Source organism: Zootermopsis nevadensis, unplaced genomic scaffold, assembly GCF_977971745.1.
Source record: "Zootermopsis nevadensis isolate Lab colony 2312 unplaced genomic scaffold, Znev_1.0 Znev_ptg000011l, whole genome shotgun sequence".
Classification (NCBI taxonomy): Eukaryota; Metazoa; Arthropoda; class Insecta; order Blattodea; family Termopsidae; genus Zootermopsis; species Zootermopsis nevadensis.
Window position 1 is genome coordinate 16,395,667 of NW_028259143.1, and position 21,315 is coordinate 16,416,981.

Here is a 21,315-nt window from a genome sequence, read left to right on the forward strand (position 1 = left end):
ACAACTACAAAAAAGTTGCATATAAGAAATTATGATTAAGTTTTAAGTTTATATAATTGTAATTTTTACACACATGAAGATGGTTTATCTAAGAACCGAAACATGTAGTGAGAAAGTGATGTTCCAAATGTAAATCGAATGTTTCGATAAGGAGCATCACATGGTATTTTAACTATCTTAATTTTAAATTTTAAATTGTGATTAGATGGACAAGATTAATTAATTAAATATCAGTGTTTATAATAAAATAATATATTTTTTAAAAATTTCACGTACCCCCTAAGATGTCTTCGCGTACCCCAGGTTGAATATCACTGGTTTAGACCATTAATTTTCACAGGACTTTCCTCATAGCACATTTAAACATACTTACATTACATGTATGGGCATTTGTGTGTGTCACAAAATCAGAAACAAGGATATATTTTATTTAGATGCATCCTTCACGAATTCTAAATTGTATAATGTCTTTTTTCGTGTTGTCATATTTTCGTATTGAATCAAACATTTTTTTTACCCGTTGTCTCTGATGAGGTGGCAGTTGATTTACAAATTTAAAAATGTATTTCGTCAATTATTGGCTCATCATTTTAATATATATTAAAAATCAGATTTAAGTTCTGTAGTTTTGGGTTTTCCAATTTGTAAAAATGATTGTTTGCGCTTAATATTGTTGAATTCGATTGTAATTCTGAACACTTCCGTTCAATTTGTCATGTTTACGTACTTACGTATTTTATTACTCTGAAAATCATTTTATCGTCGTCCAATTTAAATCCTACAAGAATAATTTTAATTCGGAAAATAAATCCTGAAAAAATTGAGTGTGTGTATTCCGACATTCAACAGAGTAGAGAATTTCGTATACGCTGACTCTGCATTTCAAACACTAACGTTCATTTGTTATAAAACTGTCAGAACTATATATAATTGAAACGGCTGTGCAAATTTACCACAATGAGTAGCGTGGCCGAACTGTGATTTAATAACAGATGTCTGTTGTACCAAATCTCCGTTTCCTCTTGTGTAAACAACACAAGAATGAAAAGCGAGTATTGTTGAACACAAGCTGACGTCCGTTGCAGAGGCCGTCTGCGCTGATGCAACGCTACGCTTGGACGAACTTACGTCTGCTGGAATTTGTCAACGCCTTTCTCGTACGGACTTCCGTTGTCAGAGACCCGTATCCTGGTTTACGAGTTTACAGTTTCACGACTTAACTCACGGTCTCACAAAATCTTCTATCTTAAGTACAAATTTCGTTTTCACGTTTGTAAATTGTCTGAATTTAGACAGACGACTATCCTGAAAATTTACATTCATAAGCATCAGATTTCAAACACAGGCTATATACAGGATGATTCAAAATGTTAGGGCCAAACTGAAGGAGAGTATAGAGGGACTCAAGAGAGAACAACTTTCGAATAGGAATCCGTGTCCTCCGAAGTTATCCTGAGTCTCTCGAGGCCATTGAAGGTGGGGAAGTCTGAAATAATTTGGTTTGTAAGATTGCTAATGTAATCCTTGTACAATAATAAAAAACAAAATTAAGCTAGTAGGAGAATAGCATCCGCCACGGTGGTCTAGCGGTTAGAACGCTGGCCTTGTAATCCTGGGGTCTCGGGTTCGATTCCCGGCGGTGACCGAATTTATAACTTGTGTTGGGCAAGGCCGTGGTCTAGGCAACACGGAGTTTTCCTCCGTGGCATCCCAACAATTACTCCATTCACACACAGAAGAAGGCAATGGCAAACCACTTCTGGATCATTTGCCAAGAACGTATATGAACAGGTCCCAGTCCGAGAAAAGGATGGAAGGATCCTGTTCATATGGACCTGTCGTCAGACAGAACACTAAATAATAAATAAATAATAGGAGAATAGCAAAGTACGATTATTTCAGTGGTATGTCATCAGACTTCCCTACCTTCAAAGGCCTCGACTGACTCAGGATAACTTCGGAGGACACGGATTCCTATTCGAAAGTTGTTCTCTCTGAGTACCTCTATACGCTCCTTAAGTTCCGCTCTAACCTTTTGAATCACCCTGTATATATTTATCGTGTATGTAGTTAATTAACAACAATTTGAGAACCATATTTTGTTGTAACATAAATCTGATGAATTTGTATCCCAGAAGTGTTATTGATTATATTTGCCGGGGATTGGACAGCGTGAAAAACGTGAACAATTTTTGTTCGGGAAACGAAGAGTTTTTACGAGAATAATAATAAATTGGCCGTAAGGTAGATGTGGGCTTGATTAATCCACTTTGTGATGGGGGCCGGTGGCGAGTTCTTGTAAACATTGCAATGACCCATCGGATTCCGTAGAAGTCTGATAATTCCTTAAGTTAACTAGCGACTGTTAGCTTCTTAAAAACGCCTGTGTTCTGTGGATGTATTCAGCTGAGTAGTCTTAAAAATTAAGTGACGGCGCGGCATAGCAGACAGTTTCAGGTTGAAAGAGATTAGCATAAATCATAATATGAGGAAGTTGTTTCTGTTACTTAATGGTAGATTTACTTTAAATTAAAATAGGGTAATTAGTCAATAGGGCTGATGTGTTATAAAAAATATTAAATGTGTTATTGGACTATCTGAATTATGTTGCAATGAGGTGGTTTACATGTCTTCCGTCATTATATGGAAGCTCGATGTGGTATTATCGTACCAATTGCGACAGATATCAACTTAAACGCAGATAATCTCGATTTAAGAATTTCATCACATTTGAGGACTCGTTGCGATATTAATCGATTGATTTTTTTCTCGTTTGTAGGTAAAACACCGAGATCGCCGACGAATCTACGTGGATCAACTAGATATAGTGATTCATTCGGAAATCAGAGAGACTCGACAGATTTATTCAAGAAACCAAAGATTACAAAACGATTCGCCAAAGAAGACGGAAAGGTAGATGGCGAGAGAAATAACTTAACGCGATTGGCTGACAGACGTAGTTCATTTCCACACGATGAACTGGGAAATGCAGATTCTCAAAAATCGATCTCTGGTACGAGAAGGAGGACTTTTCGCATCAAGCCTGTGGGTAACAGTAAGGAGAGGCTTGAAGCAGAGGAATCAGTGTACGGACTACAGACACGGACCCCGGCTGCTGTGTCGCTAATAGGACCGAGTGTCTCCCCTGCTTTGCTTCAGAGTATGTCTTCAGATGAGGAAAATAAAGTCGTAAACAACAGCAAAACCTCTGAGAGACAGGTAATAAGAGAAAATGAGGCAGACGTTAAGAATGAAACAGGAAAAGACGAAGATTTTAAAAACGATAACTCAGAAGCATCAGAGTCACCATTGAAGACGAATATAACCACAACAGAAACCTCTGTTTCGACAGCTGTCAGGAAAAGACGACCGTCAATTGTCATCCGCTCAGAGACATCTCCGTTGCCCGTGGCCACGGCTCTGACAATGTCCGAGTCATTATACAATCATTTCCGTCCTTTAGATAAGGAAGTACCAGAAGATCACCTTTTACCATTTCTAGACTTCGGCAAGAAATTGATTCCCATGAATGCAAAAGTCACCTCCCCGGTCGGTGGTTCATCCTCGACCAGCAGCACAAACTCCATCGAGGCTACTGGAACATCCCCACGTACACCTTCACTACGCCAGTACAATTTATTGAACACTACGCCACAGAAAGTTTTGCCTTTAGACAGTCGCGCGGCACATGTTCCAAGGGAGGAAGAACTCCATGAGGACATGGATGTATCCGTCGTCAAATCTGTTGTCGAGAAAAATAAAGTATCACGAAACAGAGGTAATGCATTACAGTTTCTTAGAAACTTAGGTGGACTTTATCGCAAACACGGAACTTTGACCTCTGGAATAGTAGAGAATCCATCTGCATCCAGTATTACTCCTACATCATCCACAGAGAACACATTGAAAACTGAAGAAGCCTCGAAGAATAATTCCAAATTTGATGATAGCAGTAGAATGAAACTGGGATCCCTCGGAGATGTATCGACGCCGATTACTTCCACTAAATATCCATCTACTTCTCAAGGAACGCAGAGAAATTTGTATTCGGTAATTCATTCCACAACGCAGGCTTCGAGAATTTCCGTAAATGACCACTCTAGGGGTCTAACCAATCTGTCATCTCAAAACTCTGTTACGTCTGAGAAGTTAGCTACTTTACCGACAAATCAGTCCGGAATTCCGACACAACTATCTGCTTCAAGTTCTCACGTAGAAGCCACTGTTTCAACTCCGTTTTTGAAAGCACGGTCGTCAACGACGAGGATCGTCCATTCGCTCGCTTTTCTCAATCGGAGACAACCATCCATTTCTTTAAATTTTAACAGGAATTCAAATATCACGTTCAAATCGTCAAACCCTTCACATAACACATCAAGATCAGAAAATATTTCCCTTTATAGTGATATAAAGACGCCAGAGAAAAGATTGAACCTAACAGATACTTTTGTTACAAGTGGTTCAAGTCAAAAGCCTTCAAGAACTTCATCGCTGCCTCCACGTATGTTATGGGCGTCTCGCAATACGTATACTGGAAGGAGGGACTTTTTCAGCGGTAGTATCTTAGAACATGAAACTAAAGTTAATGTGTCTCAACCAATGAATATCGGAGAGAAGTTACTTGTTAATCTAAAAGAACGGTATGCTCACAGAGAGCTCCCAGCAGAAACGAACAGAAGTTTATTTGAAGATACGGTGATTAACTCAGGCAGCAATATTTCGTCACAAACGTCAGTAGAAAGTGTAACTGCCATCCTGATTACGAGTACATCCCCACAATATAGTCCGACAAATGTAACCCTACCATTCATTACAACTTCAGTCCAATCCCCAACAACTAAAATATTATCTACCGCAGTTGTAACTTCTGTGTCAGTTAAGGGAGCGTGGCCATTAACGATCACGGATACTCCACCTGTAGAACCGACTCTGGACTCTCCAGAAAGTTACAGATCCCAGAATACAAATAACGAGAGTCTGGATCGCGTATTAATTCCACCTGAGCGGAATGATACAAACAAAAAACAGTCAAATATCATTGAACCTGCCAAGTCACAAACACAAGATTTAATAATTCCTTCAAATGAACCACTTTCTCGTCAGTTTTCTAGAAATATATCTTCAGATAGTAACTTAACTTCCTTCGATCTTCACAAAGAAGTGAATATTTCTACGAAAAATTTCGATTTTACAACAGGTACGTCAACCATAACCTCAAACAGTAGTTATAAGATCACCAAAACTATAAATGATGGAGAAAATAATACAACTGTAAACAAAAGCATGATTAGCGAAACCTTTGATCCTAGAACCATTAGGCATAATACAGAAGAAGGATCTGTATTCGTAAGGAATAATAAAAAATTAAACTTATCTATATCTGAGACACCGGAAGGAAATAGAGATTCACCATTTTTAGACATTCGTGGTAGAGGCATCACGCATACCTTGTCTGAAAATAGTGCGAGGGAAAACCACTCACATGTCACATCAATGAAATCTCTAGCACCAGATTCAGAATTCGATTTCCCGTTATTAAAACTGTACAATTCATCTACAGTCTGGTCCGTGCCAGAACGAGATACAACAAAAACTTCAAACGAATCGCGGAAATTAACCGTTGAACACCCGACAACAGGAAACGGAAATACAGAAAAAACAAATCATGAAACAACAGTGATTAATGTTACAGAGGACAGTTCTCGTAAAATAGGTGTTGTTAATCACGTAACAAAAGCTGTACAAAATATGAATACCACTAGTGACATCTATGAAGGTGAAAGTAGAACGGAAGGGCTGATACCCAGCAAAGACGGGGATGTCCCGAACAATATTAGTTCTGCGTTAAATGGTGTAGGAAACGTTTTCTCCACGAACGCTACTGTGGGGAGTCCCCGCCCAGAAGAGAATTCGGAGACGACGCAAAGTGCGACCATTGCACTGTATGTCCTGGCAGCCCTCTGCATTGTACCCCTCACCGTTGGAGTAGCACTTGCAGCCAGATACTGCGTTCAGAGACGGAGGAAGGTAAGTCTGCAGGGCAGAACGTCGTGAGAAATTACGTCCCAACTTGTTGATGTTCGTCTTCTGGGTCGAAGATGGAGGCGGTATGTTACCTTTAAGTCCACATGTTGATACCCACAGGATTAACATTGTCAATTTCACCGCTGTTTGAATCTTAAATCTCATTTCCCATTTATCTGAGATTTAATTTGAGGAACATAACCCTCCCAGATCAGTCTCCACATCATGGGAATTCATAGAAATTCGTTTTAATTATAAATGTTATTTATTAATATATTTATTTATTTAAGCAGTTTATTGTTTCTATAATGTGGACTGCCATGTATTGTTTATACCAGTTGTATTCAACTTTTTTTGTTCGCGTACCCCCAGATATAATTTCTCTTCAACTTTGTACCCCCAAACTTGTTGGTGCATAATTCAAATTATACATAGTATATAATCTACATCTAAAATAAATTAAATAAATTACATTACTGATTATTCAGTGTTTATCATAAAATAATATTTTTTTTTAAATTTCACGTACCCCTTAATGTCTTCGCGAACCCCCGGGGGTAAAATAAACCCCCCCCCCAGATATAATTTCTCTTCAACTTTGTACCCCCAAAGTTGTTGGTGTATAATTCAAGTTATACGTAGTATATAATCTACATCTAAAATAAATTAAATAAATTACATTACTGGTTAATCAGTGTTTATCATAAAATAATATATATATATTTTTTAAAATTTCACGTACCCCCTAAGATGTCTTCGCGTACCCCCGGGGGTAAAATAAACCCCCCCCAGATATAATTTCCGTGACATATTTTGGTCTGCGGGGATGATCATATCAAGTGGCAACCTGTAATTAAAGTTGAGACCTGAAAGTTTAAAAAAATCTGTGACGTTAGGTGAAAAGCAGATTTCCGAAGAGAATTTCAGCCATGTGCAAAGAAGCACACAATTACTCGTTTCATTCTCTGTTGTAGCTGCTCGATGACACGGATGCTTATTCAGACATCAGTAGTCGTAGAGATGTTCGATATGGAGGACAAACCGGAAGTGACGTAGGGTCTCCTGTTTCTGGAACTAAGCTCCCCAGAGTCCAGACTCATCTGGTAAGTCGATCAGGAAGCTTTGCGTTCATTAATTTAGGAATCGAATTGTATGTTAACCGCGGTTTCTAAATTTTATATTACGTGATATTCGTACAACATAGGGTTATGTTGCACAGTTGATAAACAGTAGAAGACTTTACAGCTATTTCACTAATTTCTGTAGCCAGAAGTGTTCATGACACATGTAAATAAAAAATTTAAAAATTGTTAGTATCTTTCAGACTAAAATTAATTAATGAAATTATAATTTTATATCAAATTAAATAATGTGTCAAGAGTTTACTATTTGCATCAAGCTCAATTCTCAAAATACAACAGTTGATGTCTGAGCCACATAAATTTAAAAGTAAGAATTATACTGAGTTTCGTCAAAGTTGCTAAATGTTTCTTTTCACGGCGCAGAGCTGGGACCAGGAAAAGGCATCTACACCTATAGTTCCAGTGTCCGCCACTAGATGGGAATTTCCACGCTCAAAACTTCGACTGCAGACAGTTCTGGGTCAAGGAAACTTTGGACAGGTGATTATTAACGTTTTTACTGATCTAGCTCTCATACTGCATAAATTATTGTTCTTAGTATTTATTTAATACACATTTGAAGCAATAAATTGGTCTAGTGGTTAGAACGCTGGCCTTGTAATCCTGGGGTCTCGGGTTCGATTACCGGCGGTGCCCGAATTTATAACTTGTGTTGGGCAAGGCCGTGGTCTAGGCAACACGGACTTTTCCTCCGTGGCATCCCAACAATTACTCCATTCACACACAGAAGAAGGCAATGGCAAACCACTTCTGGATCATCTGCCAAGAACGTATATGAACAGGTCCCAGTCCGAGAAAAGGATGGAAGGATCCTGTTCATATGGACCTGTCGTCAGACAGAACCCTAAATAATAATAAGATGAGGTGGTCCAGCGGTTAGAACGCTGGGGTCCCGGGTTCGATTCCCGGCGGTGCCCGAATTTATAACTTGTGTTGGAAAAGGCCGTGGTCTAGGCAACACGGATTTTTCCTCCGGGGGCTTCCCAGGTTTCTCCATGGCATCCAAACAATTAAAAATTAAAATTTGTTCAAACTTGTATTCAGGTTTTAAAAGCAGAGGCAGACGACGTGAGTGGTCACGAAGGCACGACTCGCCTGGTGGCTGTGAAGATGGTAAAGGAAGGGGCTTCTTCCCACGAAAAGGAAGATTTACTTCGAGAGCTGGAGATCATGCAGCAGTTGGGCTCCCATGCTAATGTTGTCACTCTACTGGGTTGCTGTACTGAAAAGGGTAAAAATCCTTATTTCGTGTTTTATTAGTGTTATCTAATGTGATGATTTGAGTAGATGATACAGCGTCATTGACAGAGCTTTGAAATTATTCTCTTCCATACTTCCCAACGTCAACAGAAAAATTCTGGTATAATGTCGACAGTTAAGCTCCTAAATATTGTTCCGCAGAGCCTTACCTGCTGATAATGGAGTACGTGATGTATGGCAAACTGCTGGCATTTCTTCGTGACCACCGAACCAGGCAACATTATTATAACTTCTCTGAAGACTCTGACGCGCTAACCTCACGGGACCTCACAATATTTGCGTACTGCGTGGCGAGAGGGATGGAGTACCTCGGCTCCAAAGGGGTGAGGAAATTTCTTATGAAAAGTCAGCACTAAAGAGGTGTTATCGAACTTATGCTTGTATTAGTAGTCAAATTACAGGCAGTTGTAAGTGAGAAAATGTAGCTTGAAAATTTGTTGACGAAGTTCAGGTTCATGTTCAAAGAGGGCATTACTGGTAGTCTGACGAGAGAGAGAGAGAGAGAGTGAAAAGAATATGTCTGCGCAGATTATCCATCGAGACTTGGCAGCACGGAATGTTTTGGTAGACCACAACAAGATGTGCAAGATTGCAGATTTTGGAATGTCCAGGAGTGTGCGGGAGACAGGCGACATGTACGAACAGCAGCAGACCAAGGTGAGAATTGGAACTCGTTCTAACCTAACCTAAATTCTCGTCAAAATTCCGCAACTTCCCTGTGATTCCTTAAGAATATTTGACTACGGTATTACGTTTTAACGTATCTACCAATTCTTGAACTGAAAAATAACACAAATGTGCAATTGTAATCTTAAATTAAACTTTACCATCAGATAAAGCATAGTAATTAATGTGTGATTTGTGTTGACTGGTTATTTAAAACATTTTACTATAATTTTACAGTGTTCAGATTTATTTTTTGTTTATCCACTGAAAGATGTTTAAAATAGTTCAGTCCCATCAAATTCTGAAGGTTTAATTCCAATAAGACTAGATTTCTTAAAAATGTTCGTTGGAATGTTCAAAATAAATATACCACTTGTATTTAAAATTTTCAAAATATTTTTGGGGAACAGTATGCGTGTGGGCAAAGTTGTGATATTATTTAAATTATTTGTTCATTGACACATAAAAAGCATATTATAGTATTATAGCTCCTTATTATGTACATATTAAAACTTAAATAACATTTTTTATGCATATATAATAATAAATATCTGTATGTTATTATTTTATTCTGTAATTATTAATAATCCTAGCAACCAACCTGAATTTCTTGTAATTGAGGATGAACTGGTTTTTAAGGAAGATATAATATTTTCCATGATAATATTACATTATTTTCTAAGATTTCTAGGTATCCCTGATTCCTAAAAGGTGGTTTCTGGAATTTGGTCTGTCCATGTGTGTATCCGCTTTCTTAGTATCTAAAATGGTATTACAGAATTACTTGGTATCCGTTGCCTTCAAAATGATCTGTTATTTACAGGGAGCCCTTCCAATTCGATGGATGGCACCCGAGTCGTTACACTACAGAATATTTACTCACAAGTCCGACGTGTGGAGCTTCGGTATACTTATGTGGGAGATCGTGACACTCGGTAAGGAAATGCTTCTTTGCAGACCGCTACAGCTTTCTTCTAATTTCTTCATCTACCGAGGAACGCGTGTAACGATAAGTTTCAAGGCACAACTATAAAAAAAAAAGGTTTAGGTTCCTTGTTCTGTCGATACATGCATTTATCTAAATGTGAATGAGTGAATGAAGACAATTTTAAGATTTCACATCTGGCCAGAATTATTTTTAATTCTAGACTAATATAATCCTGTATTTTTACTGCTCTTACTGGTAAAACCAAGAATTATTTACCAAATTTTGGCTTAATACAAATAAACTAATGCAAAATGGCGTGCTAACTTTCAGGATCAACGCCGTACCCAACTATGGGTGCTCGGGAGGTAATGCGATGTGTGAGGGATGGATATCGACTGGAAAGGCCCGGCCACTGTCGCATCGAGCTATTCCGAGTCATTTCCAGATGTTGGAACGCTGATCCGAACAAGAGGCCAGACTTCGCTGCTCTCAGGTATGAAATCGGAGCATTGATAGAGGCTAGCAAAGATGGAGGAGGTTATGTCGATTTGGAGAGCTTCGCTGAATCAAATAAGTATAGTTATAACAGGAGCGAAGATCAACCATCGCAACATCATCGACATCATCATAATAATCATCACCACAATCCTGGATCAACATCGGCTACTCTCGGCAGCGATATCGCCGCAGATGAAGAGGTGATGAATATGTGACATGAAGCCGTCTGGGTGTGACGATGTGATCGCGCGCCCTTCGGTTCAGTAGCGCTCGTATAAAACATGGGATATGAATCGTCTACATGTCGAATTCTCCGGAATGAACGAGTAGAGCATATTCGCAGTACAAAACATCACAAATGCAAATGACGGGATACGTTCATATATTAATGGCGTTTTAAAAATTTAATACATTGATTTTGGCTGTAATGATAAACTATTTATTTAATATCAGGAGGGGTAAGAACATCACACACAGTGAAATTGAAGTGTTCCTTCGTAAAACTTGTTTTCAAGTCTATAAAATCTAAATGATTTTACAATTAAACATAAAATGACACTTTTAAAGAAGTGAATAAAAATGATATTAAAATAAAATAGTGATTTTTAAATAAGGTTTAGTAGTTTGTTGAACAACAGTTTTTCCAAACAGGAAGCTACGTAGAAATCACATTTTGAAACGTACGGCTTACAAAAAAAATAGATATACAGATATATGACTCGTGAGCATAGCGTGCATAAGTAATCCAATTATTAATGCGCTTAGGAACAAGGAGGACTTTTAAAGGAGACAAATATACTTTTGAAATGCATTGTCCCCCCTACAATTATGATTTATTACGCAAACTAAACAGTGCACCTGTTTCCAGATAGAAGTTTAATTTTAATTCCTTTTGACAAGAGATTTTATAAATCGTGCGTCATACGTTATCACATATGTTATATATGAAGGTGCTGTTGCGTATATGAGCGTCAATAGTTATTCCAGTTTTCAGTAAGATATTTTTTCGTCTCTCTTTGTATGTTGCGCAAAATTAAGTTTTTGGGGAAGGACAAGTGAAAGTGAAGCCCTGCTGTAACAAAAATAAATTGTGTCTATATAATTACAATTTACTGTGTAAAAAAGTCTATAGAAATACGTAGAGATGAAATATGCCAGTCTATTTTTATGAATATCGCATGTTAATAATGAAGATTTATTGTATTGAACTGTGCTTAACGTTAGTGATTGAATGTGTGTGATAATATGTTCTCCATAATTCTTAAGCTGCCAATTTCATACAAACCTCTTGGTCTCGACAGAATTTAGGTTTTCAGATCTGACACATTTTGAATATTCCTACTTTTAAACAATCTTTATTACCATAATTTGTTTTATTTTAGGCAACATTGAGCACATCTTGTTTGGTTTCCTGTATAATTTTTATAAATATTTCTTTCCATTTTAAGATGAATTTGTTGCAAGAATTTCTACATGTTCTATAATAAAATAACGATTTACTTTTGAAACAGTATTTTGGTACATGAATGATTTGATATAATTCATGGTTATCATATTTTTAAAAATTGTATACTACTATGCACAAATCGTCTTTTCTAAAATGTTAACACGATTTTTTTGTGTAAAGTTTCCAAAATATCTCCACCTCATTTTTATCATTGAAATTATTTGGTATAAAAGTGTTAATAATTAGTTTAATTTTACATCTATTAAATTTCCTGGATTTCGGATCTTCGATTACATGTCCACAGGTACTTTTATGCCGTCATGGTGTTTTGGATTCCTATAGGAATTTGAAAATATTCTAAATGATTTCTTATTTGGTCCCTGATGTGTACGAGGATCAGCCAAGGAGTTCTTAACGGTCAGTGTTCAGTTATTTGATTGTAGATGTGTCCATTATATATTGTTCTAATTACATCTTGGAGATTTATTTTTGATTGAACAGGAATTTTCTAAGAAAATTATTTGTCATTTGTTAGCTGCATTTTTTTTTTATTAAAGTCTTGATGTGAGGCCATTAGGTACAAAGCTATTATTTAAATTTGCATATTATTTTATTAATTCATACAGAACCCTCTGTAAAATACAAGCTACTACCAGTTGCCTGCCCCACACATAACAGGTTGTTGGCCCCCGTTGTGAGTAATTCTGTTTGAGAGGGCGATCGATGACTGTCGACAAAGTTAAGTATGAATTATTCTATGCACCTCATTATCTGCAATGTGCATGAAACAGTGCAGGGAATTCTGTAAATTATTTTTAATGCCATCAAAAGTTTTCTACTACTGTGTGGCATTCCAAAATATACTTGAAAATTCAATGAGAAATTGCTCTGGCTATCACATCTTTTTCCTTATTTTGAAGACTATTGTTCATAAGCAAGTTCAAATAGTTATAAATTACAATAATTACAATTATGCTATGATATTTTAAGTATTTTAAAAGTAACTTCTGGGGTTTTCTTCAAGACAAAGCATCTGTACTGGAGACATCATACATAACCTCAAAATATGTTATAAATGTGAAAGTATTAAAAATGTTAAATTTCAGTATAATACAATGCAAAATATTTCTGTAAATGTATATTTTTTCAGTGTGAAACAATAATATCCCTTTGATTGAGTTGGTATTACATGCAGTGATAAATATAAAATATATTAGGCTTTGACAGTGGGTGTATTTTTTTATGTTATAAATGTATTCTAGTCGTTGAAATAAGTTTTCTATTATTATTCACAGTGCATATATTAAAAATATTCATTTATAATATTACATAATAATTTACACATCTTGACTGGAATGCACTGATTTGCTGTGTTATGTAAAGGTTCAGGCCAGTTTAAAAGAAGCCGCATCTGATCTATTTCAGTGCAGCGTTCCGTTACGGATTCAATGTTATGGATGTTTTATTGTATTAATTTGAAACATAATAAACTGATACAAATCATACATGGAAGTGTGGAATATTCATATATGTATAAACCTGCAAAATAAATGTTACAAGAGTTTTAGGTTAGGTTGTCAAATTATTAATCTAGCGTTATAATTGAAAAAGTAAAGTTATTCTGAGATACTGTACTTCATTATAATATAATATTATGTCTCTTACTGATGGAATAGTATATTCTAATATATTATTCAGGAACATTTTTGAAAAGTATAAATATTTGTGACATTTGAATATTTTTCTTTATTTCAAGAAAATAACTATTTTTGCTGTCTGAATTTTTTTAGATTATATACGAACATACAAATCTCTGCCTCTAGATGAAATCATTCCTCCAGATTTATTAACAGGTTGGCTGCTATTCACCTATTGATGACAGATATTTGTCATTTTTCAAAGCTGAGCAGCCCTAAGAAGATATTACATATACTTAATGGGTATTAAATCGTAGAACCAGATTTTCTCAGCACATGCAAGCTTTTGCTGGTTATAGCAGACTTAAATTAGGTTAGGGTTACTTCCTTTAATATTCTTCAAGATTCATTATTCATTCATCACTGTCATTCAACTCTGTGTAGTCTTGAGTCATTGACAGCAACATTAAATTAACAAGAAGAAAAGTATTGGTTTCAGCTCACCAAGAGGGTTGAAATTCCAATTCCACCATTTCCATTGTTCTCGAGGGGTTCGCTGAATTTCCAGAAGGTGCTGACATGAACGCAAGAAATGTGGAAAGGTTCACAAGCATATTGAAGTTTAAATGAATTTTACTCCCATGAGAAACATAGCGTAAGATGGTTTTATAGTATATTTTTTAAGACTTGTCAAATGACTACAAAATAAGCCCCTTTTGATTTAGTTTAATGTATTGCAAATATAATTTTGGAGATTAAACTACACCCCGCGTAATGTTTCATCACAAATCTAAAAGTTTGTGACGATGGTGAGTTATTTGAAATAAAAAGTTTTTTGGGGGTTATTCATCGTATAATAAAATTAAACGACGTTTCGGAGATGGGACTTTATCTCGTGGGATGAGAGTTGTGCAGTACGACACCGAATCAGACTAGGGCGTTATTTGACTCAACAGCATAATGAATTCTGTTCTTCAAACTCACACCATGAATATATGAGATTAACTTTATTTGTTTAGTCAGCTACTGTAATGGTTACCATCGGGCGTCTTAAAACGCAAAATTTAACAAAACTACAGCAAAGCGCTCCCTTCGTCTATCAGTTTCTGTTGATATTTAACACTTCGCTTTTCTTCATTTCTTAAATAGTTCTGATGTTTCAGTTGTTTACGTCGCTGTTCGGAGGCGAACTGTCAGTCAAATCTTCATTTTCAAGAATGCGACTGTCATGGTAGTTGGTGATCTCGTCGTTGTGAAGCGTCATTTGTTTACTAGGCATTTTTGTGTTGGTAACAATGCCGAGTAAACAAATGACGTAACATTGTTTGATGACAATTTGTTTGGCAACGACGACTATTATAATTGCGTGTTGTAGACTGTCCATTGTTGTTATCATGGATTTCAACATGAACCGACAAACCTGTCGGTGTAGGTTCAAAATACTTTATAAATCTATTCTTTGGATAGCTCTAGGTAAGTAGACTGTCTTGTCTATCAAAATTATAGCTATTTGAAGCAGGAGCTAGTGAATCAAAAGTTCCAGTCAAGCAACTACTATAACTGAAAACTTTGTTTGGCATTCGTAAAGGGACAAACAATTTGGTTAAGATATTTTTATTTCATATTGATTTATTTAACAGCGTTTTCAATGTCAGATAATATAGCGTCGAATGATAGGATTATTAGTGAATAATGAATTCGACAGGGTGTACAAAAAAGCAGTTACGATATAATAAAGAAGACAGCCAACTTCAGACTCACTAACGTGAAAACCTCAAATCCTACAATTATGGTGTACTATAAGTATTTGATTGAATACACTAAGGAAATCCACGAAAGACCCCAGTGAAGACAGCCTGTCTTCGGGCCGAAATTTTAAACTGGGAGCTACGAAATACTAACCATTCGACTGTGACGTTCTGTTTAAGATATTACGTCAGGGAAGATCTTCCTGGGGTTATCCCCGATCGGCCTGCCGTTAAATTCTACTGATTTCTCCATTTTCAGTTGCCGTTAGATTTACTATAAACGAAACTAATGAGTGTTTTGCAGTCCTGCTTTGTATCGGAGTGGTTAGGGCTCGGACACGTGACAGATTTTCGTGGTTTTCTTCATACCCTTTGACAGTTTGTTGAATAATATCCTTCCACAATAAAAATCTCTCTTTTAAAATAACTAGAAATAATGTGGTGATTCAACATCGTAAAATAAGGAAAACCATAGTTGAATAAATACAAGAATACAAACAATTTGTTTGAGCTATTTTTGGAAAGAATTTTCGGGGTCTGCCTCCCACAGTTGGGGTCTTGTGACAAGAATGCAATGACAAAGAGGCCAACACCATAGTGGGATTGATAGGAACAGTTTAATTTCGTAAAAAAATGTCTTATCAATATCCTTGAAGCAGTATCTTGTTTAAATTTCTACTTTGATTTCATACATTTTTGTTCCAGTTTCAGGAATAATGTATGGAAGTATGGTATATATATCATCATACTTCTATACAGAGCATGACATGAAATTGGAGATCAATTTGCTCATGACAGAAATTAACCTGTTGAAGAACAAACATGCTGTAAGTAAAGTCCATTACATTCAAAATATATAAAATGTGAATAAATTAAAAATATTATTTATGTGATATGACACTATTCCAGAGATCTGGTACCATCACTGAAAGGTTTAACAGCAATATTTTATTAATTTATTGATAACATTGCCTAAAAGATTTTTGTCTAAACAAACTCTGTTGAATTTTTATTTGAATAGGACTGAGGTCTGTTTTAATTTTACTTTCCAAGATTTATTTTGTCTGGAGCAATAAATTTTCTTTTAGTAAATTTCAGTTTAGAAATATTAACATCAATTAATTAATAATGCTCAGAAATTTGTATGACAAAATTTAAAAACTTATAAAATTTTTGCATTTGTTTCTGACTTACATGTTGTGATAATTTCAGTCTGATCTCAATAGTGTAAGAAGAGAATTTGAACATAAACTTACAGTGTTGCGGCCCAGAGTCGGCGAAGAACTCTTTGATGGTAAGCTACGAATATGTACAATAACACTATTAAAACTATTGTAATAGTTAGAGTTTGTGAAATTTAATTTATGAAATTACTTGTTCTGCCCTCGTGATTAAAATGTTTGTTTCTGTATTTGATTAATACTATTTTTCAACTGTATACTACCTAGTGTAAACAGTTATTTGTATGCACATTTTATATTCCAATACACTACACTGTATGCAAGGGTGTAAGATTTTCAACTGCATAGGTTATGTAGCACCATGTAACAGGATAACTACGGCTGTCGCTGTTTTAATCTTGTGATGAAAATATGGAGTGCGGTCTCCTGACTACGGATATTACGTAGTCTTGTAAGTGTTTTCTGTTTCACATAGAGTGTGCTGTAATCTCACTCTTGGCCTCGTCTGCAGTTACAGCTAACGAAAACATCAAATGTTTATGTTTTTTTACAGAGCTTTCGGTAAGAAGTCTAAGTAAAGTTAGTGATATCGCCAGAAAAATAGCAGCTGAAGAAATTCTATTGTATGACGCTGACAAGACAGGCAAGCCAGACTTTGCTTTACAAAATTCAGGTAATTTTAACCCGTGAAAGATCCAGAAAGAATGTGTTCGCCTTAGTATATTATTTAACTGTATTCAAAACTCAAATGTGTTGCAGATTCCTTCCTTTGTAATAGAATATTTTATATTATTTATTTTTAATTTAGTCTTTGATGAAAAAAAGGTGGCAGTGCAATTTACCGTTTCGTACTGTGAGAAAAGAGCTCAGAATACATTTATACTAACATAACCATAAATATAGTAAAAGGTCTAAACTGATGATATTTAAAGCACAAGGGCAATCAAAATTGTTATCAAAGGTGGACAATATAATCTAATTTTGTCATCATCAACAGCAGGAGACAGAGTGGATACTTTGGGAGTTGTGAGGTTCGCAGTATTAATATGGAAAACTAATGCAATAGTTACACATTTTCCAGTGCAATGTAAAATGTGTATTTTTTTTTTTGAAGTGAGAAAAGAAGATCTTTGTTGTCCTTTCTTTGCCTTATTCTGAATCCAATTCTATGTTCTTTCCCAGGCGGTTCTATATTATCTGTACGCAACACTGAGCATTTCTTGAAACGACCAAATATACTTGGAATACCTATAGGTCCACATTCCCATTCAGCTGAAAACATCATTCAGGTACGTAAAATATTGCAGTTGGCCATGTGTAGATATGCATAGTAATATTATTCTTACAATAAAATGTTCATCTTCATTAACAAAAACAACAGACTGTAAAATTAATTTATCTTAATTTTCAACTCTTAAATTACATGATGTGGTAAGGATTAAAATTATTAGTGGCCTCTTTAAGGTACAATCACATGACAAATACAGTATGAAATTAATTCTTTCACAGAACACATAGACTTTAAAGATCATCAAAACACAATGTATAGGTATATGTACAAATAGTGTTTTGTTAAAATATGATATTCCAGTGTTATTAGAAAGGAAGGAATCTGTAACACATTTGAGTTAAATAATATACTAAGGCACACTCATCGTTTCTGGATCTTTCACGGGTTAAAATTACCTGAATTTTGTAAAGCAAAGTCTGGCTTGCCTGTCTTGTCAGCATCATACAATTGAATTTCTTCTGATGCTATTTTTCTAGCGATATCTCTAACTTTACTGAGGCCCCTTTCCGAAAGCTCTGTAAAAATACATAAACTGGCTGTAACTGCAGATGAGCACACACTATGTGGCCTTCTGGGTTGTGATGCCATCCTGAAGATGGAAGTGGTAGATTGATCTGAAACATTGGGAAACATATGAAACCACGTAATGACAGGACATGGAGGCCACGGTCAACCTTACGAGCATGAACGAGATGTTTCACGAGCAAAATTCAGCTACCATTTCTCACCCAAGTCTCTCCTGATTCACTACTAGATGGCTCTAGCAGACAAATCAGGATTGAGTAGAAATTGTGCAGTGCCAGTGGGCTTGTCACTCACTACTCATAAAGGCACACTTCAAAGTCGAGAAAATCTCCAAAAAGGAGTCGACGAAAACCCACAACTGGGTTTTAGAGTCGAGAAACAACAACAACGTACACAATTTTTCATTTGAACATTATAAGTTTATTCAAAGCATTAATTCTTTAACTGCAGCTAACATTGCAAATGGCTGATAGGATGATTCTGTTCTTCTAGTCTGTGATTTGATTGCGAAAGAACCATAAATAAGCCAGTTACGTACTCAAGGAATTAACCAAATCGTGGACTGACCACGAGTCACACTCTCTCGGTATCAATTCTGCGCTAATTACAGAATCTATTACTTTATTATAGGCAGGTGTTCTGCCAGGCGAATGCTGGGCATTTGAAGGTTCAAAAGGTGCTGTTGTAATACAACTTATTGCCGACATATACGTTACAGGAGTGTCTGTCGAACACATCCCGCCTGCTCTGTCGCCCACTGGAGCGACGTCCTCTGCACCCAAGGATATGTCCGTATGGGTAAAGTTCATCATGAAAATTTTAACTGGACTTGAGTTTTCTCATTGTTCTTCCATGGCTGTTTGTCAGTGCTTGAAATAACAGAAGAAGTAACAGGATATTTTATTAAATTCTTTACAAATTTCACAAGAAAAGCAGTAATTAATTATATTTTTTGTTTACTTAATCATGCTGGCCTTGTAATCCTGGGGTCTCTCGGGTTCGATTCTCGGCGGTGCCCGAATTTATAACTTGTGTTGGGCAAGGCCGTGGTCTAGGCAACACGGAGTTTTCCTCCGTGGCATCCCAACAATTACTCCATTCACACACAGAAGAAGGCAATGGCAAACCACTTCTGGATCATCTGCCAAGAACGTATATGAACAGGTCCCAGTCCGAGAAAAGGATGGAAGGATCCTGTTCATATGGACCTGTCCTCAGACAGAACACTAAATAAATATAATAACTGTCACTAAGTTCAAATGTAACGATGGATCGACCTTCATTTTACATATTGCGACTGTTCGACGTATATTTCATGTTCCATATAGTAAGTAAGAAGCCGTGAATTTATCTTCTAAATAAGTTGGAAATAGATCACATAATGACATTCATTGTCTGTCTGTTACAGGGTTTAAAATGTCTTGACGACGAGGAAGAGACGTTACTTGGGCAGTTTAATTATGATAATACAGGCGGTCGTGTACAGTACTTTGAAATTAAAGTAAGGCTTTTCATAATAGTAATATCAAAAATTGAAATTATTTTATTTCTGAGCAGCCCATGGTTAAAAGTGGCTGTACGAGGCATCAAGATCTTATTTAAAAAGAAGCTATTATACTCTTAACCTTGCAGTCTGTGAGATCACAGCAGAAATTATTATTTCTTATTTTTTCTGGAAAAATATGGCTTGCACCGGTCTGCTGTTCTCAGTACCTTCTTATCTTTCATTTATATGTCTACTCGTATTTCCTTTCATTCATTGTTCATTTAATGCTGTTTGTATCAGGAAATTTATTCTCTGGAGGTTTGATGGATCACATGTTCGTGCTACAGAAAATCCACGTCACTGGTTAATGTTGATTTTTTTTTGTGGATTAACATTTTAATTTTCTTTTTCTCCAGGACATTGGAAAATCATTCTCCATAGTTGAATTTAAAATTCATTCAAATCATGGTGACCCGAGATTCACGTGCGTTTATCGCATCAGAGTACATGGCAAACCAAAAATTTAGCAGCGCACATAAGAAGAATTTTGGAACGAGAGAACTAAAGACTGCATAACTGCCATTAAATTGGTTCTTGTTTGTTGTTGACAAAATACTATACATTATAACAGACTTTCTTTTCTGCATTTAATAAACATTTTCGATCTCCGTTGTTTGATTTTTCCATGTTTGGTGGGTCTCTGCCACCATGGCATGGCACGTCCTTCGGTTGCGGAGAAACAGCCTCCGCTTATGGAATTTAGCTGCGAATATATTGAATAAGTAGTCCTGGTCAGCTGACAAGGAGTTATCCTCCAGCTTGGGGGTTGGGCACGGGGCTAACAACCTTTCACCATAAAAACTGTCTTGTTGCTAAAAACATAACCAAAAAGCCTCAGAACTGGACGGACTCTTTGGAATGACCATGACAATTTTGTTGGCCTAGGACAGGGACCGGTGGAGGGCTTTGGTTAATTTGGTGATGAACCCTAAGTCATCTAGTTGGTTGCTGTTTGATTTTGGAAACAACACTTTTTATCCCCTTGTAGTTCACTTCCATTTTCCAATGCATCTGCAAGGTGCGATGTTTGATCAAGGGGCAAGGTCACAGGGAAGAAATATGGCACTAAAAATAACATGGAATTGATATTGGGAATAATGATTATTCAGCATTCATGGGTTATTTCAAAATTAATGTGGCTACTATATGTTTTATGATCACAGTACTAAGGCACTTTCTGCACTAAAAACAATTATTGGTGAGAAAAAGTTTATTTTTTTTTTGCATATGTGAGTAAAGAAATGAAAAAGGTTATTAAACTGAGTGTACTTGCATGTTGAAATGGAAGATACTTTATGTCCGGAGCTGTCCCTTGATCACAAATGTTTGTCTACTACCTTCAAGAATGAACTATTGTTTTTCTCGAACGAGTTAATTAGTTCATTGCTGCAGTTTCTCTGCATAACTCAGTCTGATTTGAAA

The 21,315-nt window shown here is 36.2% G+C and overlaps 2 protein-coding genes and 1 long non-coding RNA gene across 3 annotated transcripts in view; 2 read left to right on the forward strand and 1 right to left on the reverse strand.

Moving 5' to 3' along the window:
• The window catches only part of LOC110831404 (uncharacterized), a 91,062-nt gene extending 77,592 nt beyond the window's left edge, over positions 1-13,470 (forward strand). The window contains exons 2-9 of the mRNA XM_087347456.1: positions 2,780-6,027; positions 6,999-7,127; positions 7,530-7,646; positions 8,211-8,397; positions 8,568-8,749; positions 8,955-9,083; positions 9,916-10,027; positions 10,351-13,470. Coding sequence (XP_087203582.1) covers positions 2,780-6,027; positions 6,999-7,127; positions 7,530-7,646; positions 8,211-8,397; positions 8,568-8,749; positions 8,955-9,083; positions 9,916-10,027; positions 10,351-10,733 — 4,487 coding nt within the window. The 3' untranslated portion in view covers positions 10,734-13,470. The remainder of the gene's footprint in view (positions 1-2,779; positions 6,028-6,998; positions 7,128-7,529; positions 7,647-8,210; positions 8,398-8,567; positions 8,750-8,954; positions 9,084-9,915; positions 10,028-10,350) is intronic.
• LOC110831391 (uncharacterized) overlaps positions 1-17,090 on the reverse strand; it is a 97,848-nt gene extending 80,758 nt beyond the window's left edge. Inside the window, exon 1 of the long non-coding RNA XR_015534828.1 lies at positions 16,607-17,090. This is a non-coding gene — a long non-coding RNA (uncharacterized LOC110831391). The remainder of the gene's footprint in view (positions 1-16,606) is intronic.
• LOC110831390 (klaroid protein) lies at positions 14,926-20,501 on the forward strand. The gene is made up of 8 exons (XM_022067317.2): positions 14,926-15,075; positions 16,056-16,177; positions 16,563-16,644; positions 17,085-17,204; positions 17,714-17,820; positions 18,978-19,145; positions 19,756-19,848; positions 20,250-20,501. The coding sequence occupies exons 1-8, from the start codon at positions 14,931-14,933 to the stop codon at positions 20,358-20,360; spliced, it is 948 nt and encodes a 315-aa protein (XP_021923009.2). The 5' UTR covers positions 14,926-14,930; the 3' UTR covers positions 20,361-20,501.
• The last annotated feature ends 814 nt before the right edge of the window (positions 20,502-21,315 follow it).